This window comes from Ochlerotatus camptorhynchus, unplaced genomic scaffold, assembly GCF_037179485.1.
Source record: "Ochlerotatus camptorhynchus isolate MF236.1 unplaced genomic scaffold, CSIRO-AGI_Acam_v1.1 ptg000178l, whole genome shotgun sequence".
In the NCBI taxonomy this organism is placed as follows: domain Eukaryota; kingdom Metazoa; phylum Arthropoda; class Insecta; order Diptera; family Culicidae; genus Ochlerotatus; species Ochlerotatus camptorhynchus.
The window spans coordinates 3912387-3923286 of NW_027040668.1; the positions used below are offsets into that span (position 1 = coordinate 3912387).

General features: G+C 38.4%; 1 protein-coding gene across 1 annotated transcript in view; it reads right to left on the bottom strand.

Annotated features, from left to right (window-relative positions):
* LOC135701883 (ras-specific guanine nucleotide-releasing factor 2-like) overlaps positions 1-3241 on the bottom strand; it is a 304050-nt gene extending 300809 nt beyond the window's left edge. The window contains exons 1-2 of the mRNA XM_065222828.1: positions 3050-3241; positions 2336-2796 (exon numbers count right to left, since the gene is read on the bottom strand). Of these exons, the coding sequence (XP_065078900.1) occupies positions 2608-2796; positions 3050-3187 (327 nt within the window). The 5' untranslated portion in view covers positions 3188-3241 and the 3' untranslated portion in view covers positions 2336-2607. The remainder of the gene's footprint in view (positions 1-2335; positions 2797-3049) is intronic.
* Between the last annotated feature and the right edge of the window lie 7659 nt (positions 3242-10900).

Here is a 10900-nt window from a genome sequence, read left to right on the forward strand (position 1 = left end):
AGAAACATGAATATATATGAGATATAACTTATTTATAACATGTTATTAATAAGTTATATTTCAGTTGTACTCATGTTTCCAAAAATGATGTATGAAAACATGTTGTATATAAGGCTAGCAAGTTTTCATCAAAAACGATCAGTTATAAAAGTGTTATAAATAGGCTATTGAGAGTTTCCATACCTAATTATAACTTCAATATACGGTACAAGTAATGTTCTTGTTTGTCGTGTTATAAACAAGTTTTGATAACAATTATGAAATTTCTCAATGCATTCTACAAACTGCACTACAATATGGCTGACCAAACCAATTAAACAATGTATAGAATGAAAAAAAAAACATTTAATTTGTGCTTTCAACATCACATGTACGTTTTGTAACAGAGAAAAGTAAGATAATTAAAAGAAGAAAGTTGATATTCTATTTGTTTTTGTTTTTGCAAAGTTGGGGAGTTTTATCCAAGATTTTTTATGCAATTCAGTTTATTATATTAAGCTTTTTCTAAGAGCCAATGAGTTTCTTAGAAGTAGAATGTATAGATTTACCATAAATTTGTAACCGCATAAATGTTTTGCAGTCCGGAATCTCAGTTTAAATACTTTATTTGCATGATAAAATTCCTCAGAAGAATAAGTTGTGTAAATGGTTAATGATAAACAAATTCCATTCGTAGGAAGGATGAAATTAATTTATAACATGTCCAATACAGTAGGTTGCGTTAAAGTCATAAATAAGTTGCGCAAGTCAAGCATATGTTTTATATACATCCCACCTCTTGCGCTTTTTTCGGTATAAATAAGTTGTATTTAAGTGACTAGACGTAAATGTTTAACGCTGATATTGTCATAAATAAGTTATGTAAACCCGTTTATGACAAATTGTGTTGCTTGGGAACGTTGGATTTTGCTGCCGTTCGTACAAAATGCGCAAAGGAGCAACTTGTAAGCAAGACGGGCCTTTGTATATAATATTTGCAGCTTTTCATGAAATTTCTTAGAACTATAAACGATTAATAAAGTAAACTTATGTGATATGTGACACTCCATTTATGTGAATCATATTGAATAGGAAATTACACTACTTTTTCGAACGGTGCAGTACATGTGTGCACCGATTTGTTTTCTTGTCCACCACTGCTACACACAACTTTGTCGAGCACAAAGGGTGTATTCGATAAAAATGGCACACACATATTTACTCACCAAAATTAAGCCGATTTTGAAATTTTCGTGAAATTTTTAGGGAATGTAAAACTGCTAATAAGGTATACAAAATTTGTTTTATTCATATTCGTCTCCCATCCCAAATGCCCACACTTTCCTTTTCATTCCACCCATCAAATTTTGTACAACCGATTTTTTCCAGTGTTTTGATGTTTTTACCCAAATTTTCATCAACTCCAGCACTGTTTTAATAATTAAGGGATGTTTGTGTTTTGGCACAAAATTTACTCCGTTGGCTCGCTACCTCTCCAACACGTTTCGAGCGTAGTGGCAGGATGCTAGATTATGCCAAAACAGAGTTGATCCTTTGTGCTTCCTTATGAATTGTAAGACACGCTTCTTAAGGCACTCTTCCTTGTAAATCGAAACGTTGATTGTTCCGGAAGTGTTGAAGGGAGCGCTCATTTCATCACACCCGCAAATCGCCTGCCAGATCAGAAACTTCTTTGAAAATTTCGATAATTTCTTCAGTTCAATAGATCGTTAAATATCATATATGTTTACATTATAAATCGTGTAAAATTCTGAGATATTTCATGAAATGTTGCAATGCAATAAAAAGTTTTATAGAAAAGCCTATCCTTGCAAACAACATTGCTCTTTTGCGTTTGCGTGAAATGAAATACAAGTGTACGTGAATGAATGTTTAAATCACAATTAAAATTCAGAATGTTTTATTGCGTTTGACGATTATCTCAAAGATCCAGAAAGCTAGAATTTGGATGTGTAATACTAAATAATAAAAATAATAATAATTGTAGTGCCTATTTCAAGTGATGCGAAGTTACATTTTAAGCATTCCCAATAGTGGTTTCTAAGCTATCCTTCTTCGCCGTTGAACGCATCCCATTCGTTTGAATTTTGATTACACCACTTAAATGTTTGGTCCATATTAACCACTTATTTTATCTAATAAAACAATATTACCATCCGATTTAAATCAGATTTAAGAAAATTTCATTACTATTGCTCGTTGAATTTGCCAATAATTCATCACGAAGTTTCTGTAGGTTTCCGTTGGACGCATATCGAATGGATTCATTTAATTTGAAACTTCCATATGCATCAAAGGTCATCAAAAGTGCAACAAAACAGCTGAATCGACTTACCTTCTGCAAACCAATGGATCCCATTCCGTTCGTCCGATGTACGATTGCTGCTGCCACAAGTTATCGAATGCCAATGTCACTGCTCCATAATTTCCATGCACTTCAAACATTTATCACAATCTCCGACCCAACTAGTCACTCACATGCACTTCATTGTAGAATGAACCCTTTTCAAACCACGTCCACTTCTCTTCTTCTAATATTTTCGGATGGAATCGCCTGGTTTCCTTGTGTGTATGTGTATGCAACACACTCGGCCAGATATGTAAAATTTAAACATTTGCCGTATTGGGTGCACTGAGACGCGAACTCCGCGGTTCTATCAGTAGCGATTTTTGGTACAGTTCGTCGTCGTCCAGCAGCAACGATGTATCCAAGAGGTAGGATGTAACTTTCGGTATGTGATCGATTTTGTACGGCGTCTGTTGGAAATGGCGAATCTCCCGTATCACATGTGCGATCTGTAAAATTCCGAAAAGAAATTTATGCATGAGACGAAAATCGAACTATTGATGAAACCAGGTCGGTACGCGGTGCACGCCAATGTGACTCGAGAGGGTGCTTGAATTTCGAGCGACTTATGACTACATGAATGCAGTGCCAACGACCACCCACCCTCCGCAGTGGGGTTGTCGCTATATGCAGTGCATCGCCGCCGTATTAATCTTCATAAATCAGGCTGTCGAATTGGGATATTTTTTTTTCTCAACTTACCATTCGCATTTTGGAAAAATTCAGCAAACGGTCCGGTGTAAAGTCCGGTGTGCCCTCCTCGATGAACGAGAGGTCAGTTAGATACATGCCCAGGTACGGAATGCAGGGTGGATCGCAACGGTGCAGCGCCTCTCTCATCACGCGAAACCTCCCGTCGGAGCACACCACAGCCTGCAGTTTTGTGATTGTCGATTTGATCTGGAACGAGAATCGTACAACGAAGCGCTTGGAATTATTGGTCCTCAGTGAAGTTTGAAATTGCATGGAAATCTTTCAAAAGCTGCCAGAACGAGGAATGTAAAGCAATATTTAGGGTGATTTCATCGAATAATAGCTACGCTCAAATCTATATGCTAATGGCACAGGTAGGGTTTTTTGTGAGTATATATTCAGAATATTGCATTGGGTAGACGCGTACAATATATTTCCACATTCTATTGGGATATCACTAAACAGGAGAAAATAAATCATGGAGTTATTTCTCTATGACGTATTGAAACGTATTGCAAATAACATGCCTAATTGATTTTCCTGTTTATAATAGTAAATAGAGGCCTATTAACTACGGTATGAGCCAAAATAACGACCAAATTTGTCATGAACTCCATAACAATACACATACCCCCTATTTGAAGCATTCCTGTTTCCCATAGAAACCAAATTGTCGCCAAGCCTAAGGAATGTTTCTGCTCAAAGTTTCGTCGTAATTTAAACTCGTAATGTGCATTCCAATTTAGTTGAATGTTTACAGTGAAGAGAATGCCTGAGTGCTAAAAGCGATCTCATTTTATGTCTTCCGTGAATGTAGCGTTTGTTGTTGGTTTTTTGAACGAAACGAAGAAGCGCAGGGAAGTTAAAGCACACAACCACAAATGCGATAAGTTTTGCTGTCCCTGGATGTCGCTGAGTAGTATCGGAGCAAAGTTGTAATGAGTTTATATTTATACCCAGCAAATGAAACAGGCAGTGACCTTTCTCTCTAGAGACAGTAATTGAGACTGATTGAGGGTTTGAATCCGGGACACAAAACCGTGGTCGGAGTATGATAATGCCCTCTTGTGATTTTAAATAACTACTGACTTGTGAAAAATAGGCTTACAGCAATACAGAGACAGGCAGACGTACACAACACCGATAAAATATCTTGAATGATCCATGAAAATACGTATTTCATACAAAACTCAAACTTGAATAAGAACTGTGCACAGTTCAATAATGCATTTTAAATTCCTATTGAATGCACACTAATGGAGCGTCAGATATCATAGGAACAAGTTTACATTATAGATCGTGTAAAGTTATGATCTTAGAAATTATTTCCGACTTCGGTAATTTTTACCGAACTTTACACAGCTGAACGTCACTAAATTTGTATATAAAACCAAAACGAGATGATTTTCTAGCCGCAGTGCATTTGGGGAAACAAAATTTGTTCGAAAGTTAAGCTAATATAAAATTCACAAAAATATGTTTAACAAACATTTCGACGACCACATTACACTTAAACCTGAGAGCCATCACGCCACGCCACGCCACTGCCACCGTTGTTTTTTACATATGCCAACAGCATTTATATGCGCTGACTGATGATCGCCATGCCGCCAGATTGATATTTTCACGACGGTATTCATTGCACTCAAAAACCTTAATTCATACCCAGTTTGACACTTTTCAATTAATATAGTGCTAAATATAATGTTTCATTAGATCCAAATGACGTCTGAGACAAAGTTTTTGAGAAAATGAAAGTTTTTCAGGAAAAAAAAATTCAGGGTTTTTTTTTAATATTTTGAGTAAAAAATTCAAAGAATTATGATAAAAGTGAAATATTTAAAAAATATACCTTCAACTTTTATATTATGTTTTTTAAACTCACAAAACAAGCAAGCTTTTGGAATTTTCCAAATCTAATCTAATCTAATCTATCTAATCTAAAACGAACGCAGCCAGTATCCTGGAAAATGATTAGGTTAGATGAGGTCTAATCATTTTTCTTGTCTAATTGATGTTTACAGCATATCTGAGATATGATATAAACATCAATACGGCCAGGCCTACTGCGTTGTATTTGCCGCAAAGATGATTCTTGGAAATGAATGGGAACATTTCTTGAATCTACAGGGGTGAAGGATGCGTGGACATACCGTACCAAACGCTCCAAGTTACTATGTGTAGTTGTGTGTAATGTGTAAATATGTGTACAATATTGAAGAATCATAAAATAATGCAATGGAAGGATCTTACCGAGTTTTTTCCTCTGTTGGTAATGATTCTTTTGCGCTTAAAAGTTAAGTTTCGTTTCGATTTCTTTCACTAGAAACTACTACTGCGAAAACAAAGAGAAACAGAAACAGAACAAAACAAAAACAACAATCGCAACCATAAATACAGAAAAAAAAGTCTTTCGAGCAAGAAAACCGCAGACGCAAAGACTATTAGACAGAAATTTGCACTTTTATCACAATTTTTAAATACCTAGTTTATCACAAAAATCGCTTATTTGTCGATATGCAAAATATAAAGCACAGTTGGTGTAATGAAACGATCTTACAATATGCCGACATTCTACCAAAAATGTTCTGCATATACAAATTATATTCTCCATCTGAAAATTTGTCGGTTGCAAGATACTAGCACTAGAACGTCTCAAAATACTGCATAGCATTGCCGAGTCACTGATAAATCATGGTTTCTATCTTCTTCAAACACACTCTCACTTGAACAAATGATACATAACACACATCAACGACACGACACATATTTTCTCGATCTCTCATAGCAAATTGTTCGGCATACATCGTCGTGTTTTATGAATGATTTACGGAAAACTTTGGAGACTTGGTGAAGCACTAAGTACGTCGTGGAATATAATCTGTAATGCCTTTAGTATGCCCTGATTGTTGCATTTTTTTCTCGTTTTCACGCAGTTAAATCGACAATAACATGATACAAATCCTACACATTTCTGGTCTGCCAGATTCACTCTTGAACTCCTTTCAGTGATCGATGTTGTCCAAAAACACCGCAGGCAAATTTCGTCACCAGAACTATTCACAAACTTCAAAGTTTTCAAAGAATCACACAACCGGAAAAGTAATTTTAGACGGGAAACACTCGGGAAAGCTAAAGAAATTCATTACAGCGCAAAAAACTCAACCGTTTGCGAGCAGAACCTACCGTTCCGATTCAAATTTCGGACGATTCAAATTTCGGACGATTCAAATTTCGGACACTTTCATTTTTAATTAAATATTACATCCAGTTAGAAACAAAGTAATAATGTTAGATGATCGTGGAGGGCACTAGTCAAAAAAATTTAAAATTTACAAGACATGTGGATCATATTCGACCGAGATAATCAACTTTTAAAAGTGTCCGAAATTCGAGTTTAAGTGTCCGAAATTTGAATCGGCACGGTACTTTGATCCAAGCTTTTGGAATATTCCAAACCATGAAAACTTGAAAATTGACATAAATCGTAAAACATCACCATCATTTATGTTATCTTTGCACAGAGAACAATTTGAAATGTCTCAAATATTGTTTCCTGTGTAGAAATTTCATAAAAAAGCGTAGGGTTTTGATCTAATTTCCGTCTTACTAAGGGCAACCTCTCTTTTCTGAACGAATTTAAACCAAAAATGGAATATTTCTGTCAAAGATGACTTCTAAATTTATCCACCTCTCCATACGTACCGTTGGATTTGATAAAGAGTCACAAATTGTTGAGATATTGTTCAAAATCTAATACTGCTTTTTGATTCTAAATTCGTTCTACGAGTTTCAATTCCGCCCTAACGCATTTTAACGCCATTTGATTTTCTTCGTCCTACGGATAAACGTGGAAAAAGGTGATTCGCTAGGAACGCTTCTTTTGTTTTGAGAACAATGAGCGTAAATATTCATACAATGCGCTCTAACAGGATTTATGTTGTAGCTAATGAACTAACGCATCGGAACAAACCTATTATTGATTTGTGCATGGTGAAATCATTGATATTATTGATCTTTTCTGATCGATAGAACGGGAATGGGCGATTACGACGCAGTAGCGCTCTACCCTACTAGCAAAAAGTTCAAGACTTTGAGTAAAAGTTCTTGTTCTACACATTTTGTCAATTAATCATATCGTCTGGCCATTTTTCACAGAGATGGCGCTGTTCCGCTGGTAGGAAGTGGTAAAAATCACCAAATAGAATTTGAGAGAAGTGTGAATAATTCGCTTTCGCTGCATATTCAGGTCAAAATTTTTTTCGATTTTCACAAAGAAGAAATCACAGGCGTAGTCCTAAGTAAAAAAAAAGTAAAGTGAATACGGAGGTGTACATCGGCATTCTTTGTAATTATATATCCTTCCGTGGATAAATGAATGGACCGGAGTGCCAAACGACACTCTAGTACAGCAAGCCTCAGACAAACATTGTCCCGTGCCTGGAGAGATATTGTTGTTGTTGTTATTGTTCTTTATCAGTGACATTTTACATTCTGCGGATGCATTCATGTCAGTTCTATTGGTTTTAAAGTAACAGTATGTTTAGAGTGATGTTGTTCTAGTTTTCTATCTTCATGTTCGTGAATTTCCATTTTCCAGCAAATTTCTTCCGCTCCGTCTTCTTTGTATCCTCTTCGTTATCTTCACATTTTTTATTCATTTTCTTTATCAGCTTCCGTTCCGTTGTCCTCTTCATCTTCATCCGTCTTCTTCATCCGTTCCGTCTTCTTCATCCGTTCCGTCTTCTTTTGTTTCCTCTGCATCATCTTCCCGCTTCCTGTTTCTTTTTCTTCTTTAAAATCTTCTCGCTCTTCTCTCCTGTCACAATTTCCTATATAAGGGAAATGGCTCTAATGTTGGCCTATGGATCTAATAGCGAATTCGTTTATTATTCAGTTCCAACCTGGATCGGGTATCAAGATTGAGTCTGCTTGTTTGCTGACAAACGTCAGTTTGCTCGTTTGTTTTTAAAATCTAGCTCAGGTTGAGGTTCGCACTGACAAAAAGTTCGGTTTCGCACTGGGTTGGAACTGGTTCCAACCCCGATAATAAACGAATTCGCTATAAGATTGGGCCCATCGAAAAATCTGCTATTTATCAATTTTAACTAGATGAACGCGGCATTGGGACGGGAACTAATGGATATTTTTGGTCGCTAATAAGATTTAGCAGATTGCTGAATCTTATGTATGGGCCCAAATTAGGGGCATTTAGGCTTACATTACATCCCTTTCCGCTATATTGACTTCCTGCAGAAACTTCAGTAACTGATTTTCCTTGTCATCGTCGCTGCATAATGCTGGTAGGCTGGTTGAATCAATATCATATTTCACTTTGGCTGTGTCAAACTTCCTGCAGAGCAAAATCACGTGGCGGACATCCACGACAGTCCCACAGCATTCAGCGTTGTTGATTTTTTTTTTTTTCAACTTTAACTCGTGTGTAAGCCATGTATGGCCGATGCGCAGCCGAGTGAGCATTCACTGGTCGGTGAAACTTTGCTGGTCGGTCCACTTTTTAGTTTCGCGTTTATCCTCCTTCAACTTGACTTTCGTTAGTTGCGCCCAGCGTTCTTTTCATAGCAGATGAATCGCATGGTTCATTGCATTGATGGCATCCTTCCCCGCGATAGCGACGATGAGTGGCTGACTGTTGCGTGTTTCGTAGGCGAGTCTCGATCTGCTTCTTTGTTGCCACGGATGCCGGCGTGGTTGGGAATCCAACAAAGTTGTATCAGGGGGTTTTGTAACAGCCCTTCGATCTCTTGGATCCGGGGATACGGTGATTTGCCACTTCCTATGGCCAAAAGGTAACTTTCAGAGTCGGACAAGATGATCAACTCGCTCGATATGCCCGTGTTGAGAGCCGATTTGATCGCAAAGGCCTCCGCCGAATAAACACTACAATGTCATTGTGACGGAAGGCCTACTGCTCTATATAGGCTACCGCTAAATACACCCGCACCTACTGCATTGTCACACTTTGACCTGTTTGAGAGTAATTCCTTCACAATGGGTAGCACTGTGTTTGCCTTCACCTGTCGTCTCACGTCCCACACAATACTTGGTTCGCTTGGTGATACGCGTCCGCTCAACAATGTTCGGAAGTCGTAGATCGACCATCAGTCGCTCGGTTGTACGTTGTACGACAAGAAGGTCGACATTTATGTGCCTTTGTAACCTATGTGCAGATGTTGTATAGTATTCGCGTATCTTTTAAAACTTGGCCTATGAAGAGTTATTTCACTTGGTAAGGGTCTGATACTGATATTGAGCTTCCTCAACTGTTAAAACAAAAGTCAACCTAGAATCACCAATATTGTTATCATTGATGGTCATAGATTCCCAGAGAAATTTATTTCAAAACTACTTATCTCTTGTTCTCGAGTCTTGCTTCATTTTTCCATCTTTTAATTGACCATCTTTAGTTTTTTTGCTATTTTCAAATAATTTATTTAAAATATTTATGAAATATAAGGTTAGTATAGCGGCGCCGGTGGTGTAGTGGTAAGCGTGATTATCTCTCACCCCAGCAGGTCTGGGTTCAATCCCAGTCGGCGCCGCTGGGATGTTAAGGGGATAGGTAGGGTCCAGGTGTGAGAACTGCCCCCCTGGCGTCGGTAGCATTGGTGCTCAGCACGGAAAACAAATCAAGGAAAAAAATAAAAATAAGGTTAATATAGGGTGTCGCGGACAACGCGATGGTCCGAGATACCAATGCACAAGCGACACAGAACAAGCAGAAATCTAAATGTAAAGGGTGATACGGTCAAAATTTGGTCAATATCAACTTGACGTATTTCTTTCAATTTTGCATTTAAAAAACCTGAACACCCCTCATTTTGAAGGTGTGTGTGTGTAGAATGTTGCTCCTATTTTGATTTTGGAATTCACTCTTCAGTTGTCAAAATGCCGTCCAAGCAAGAAGAGCAGCGTATCAAAATTTTGCTCGCGCATCGCGAAAATCCGAGCTACTCGCACGCAAAGTTGGCAAAATCGCTAAAAGTTGCCAAATCAACCGTTACAAATGTAATTAAAGTGTTTGGGGAACGTTTGTCGACAGCCAGGAAGTCTGGATCGGGGGGAAATCGAAAACCGGAAGCCGCTGAGACGACAAAGAGAGTTGCCGGTAGTTTCAAGCGAAACCCTAACCTCTCTCTCCGAGATGCCGCAAATAAGCTGGGTGTATCGTCTACAACCGTGCATCGAGCCAAAAAACGAGCCGGACTATCGACTTACAAGAAGGTAGTGACTCCAAATCGCGATGATAAACAAAATACGACGGCCAAAGCGCGATCCCGGAGGCTGTACACGACGATGCTGACGAAGTTTGACTGCGTGGTAATGGACGACGAAACCTACGTCAAAGCCGACTACAAGCAGCTTCCGGGACAGGAGTTTTATACGGCAAAAGGAAGGGGAAAGGTAGCAGATGTTTTCAAGCACATGAAACTGTCAAAGTTCGCAAAGAAATATCTGGTTTGGCAAGCCATCTGTACCTGTGGCTTGAAAAGCAGCATTTTCATAGCTTCCGGGACTGTCAACCAAGAAATTTACGTGAAAGAGTGTTTGAATAAACGTCTGCTGCCTTTCCTGAAGAAACACGGTTGTTCCGTACTGTTTTGGCCGGATTTGGCATCTTGCCATTACGGTAAAAAGGCCATGGAGTGGTACGCCGCCAACAACGTGCAGGTGGTTCCCAAGGACAAGAACCCTCCCAACACGCCAGAGCTCCGCCCAATTGAGAAATACTGGGCTATTGTCAAGCGGAACCTAAAGAAGACCAAAAAAACTGCTAAGGGCGAGCAGCAGTTCAAGGCAAACTGGCTTTCTGCGGCGAAGAAGGTGGACAAGGTGGCT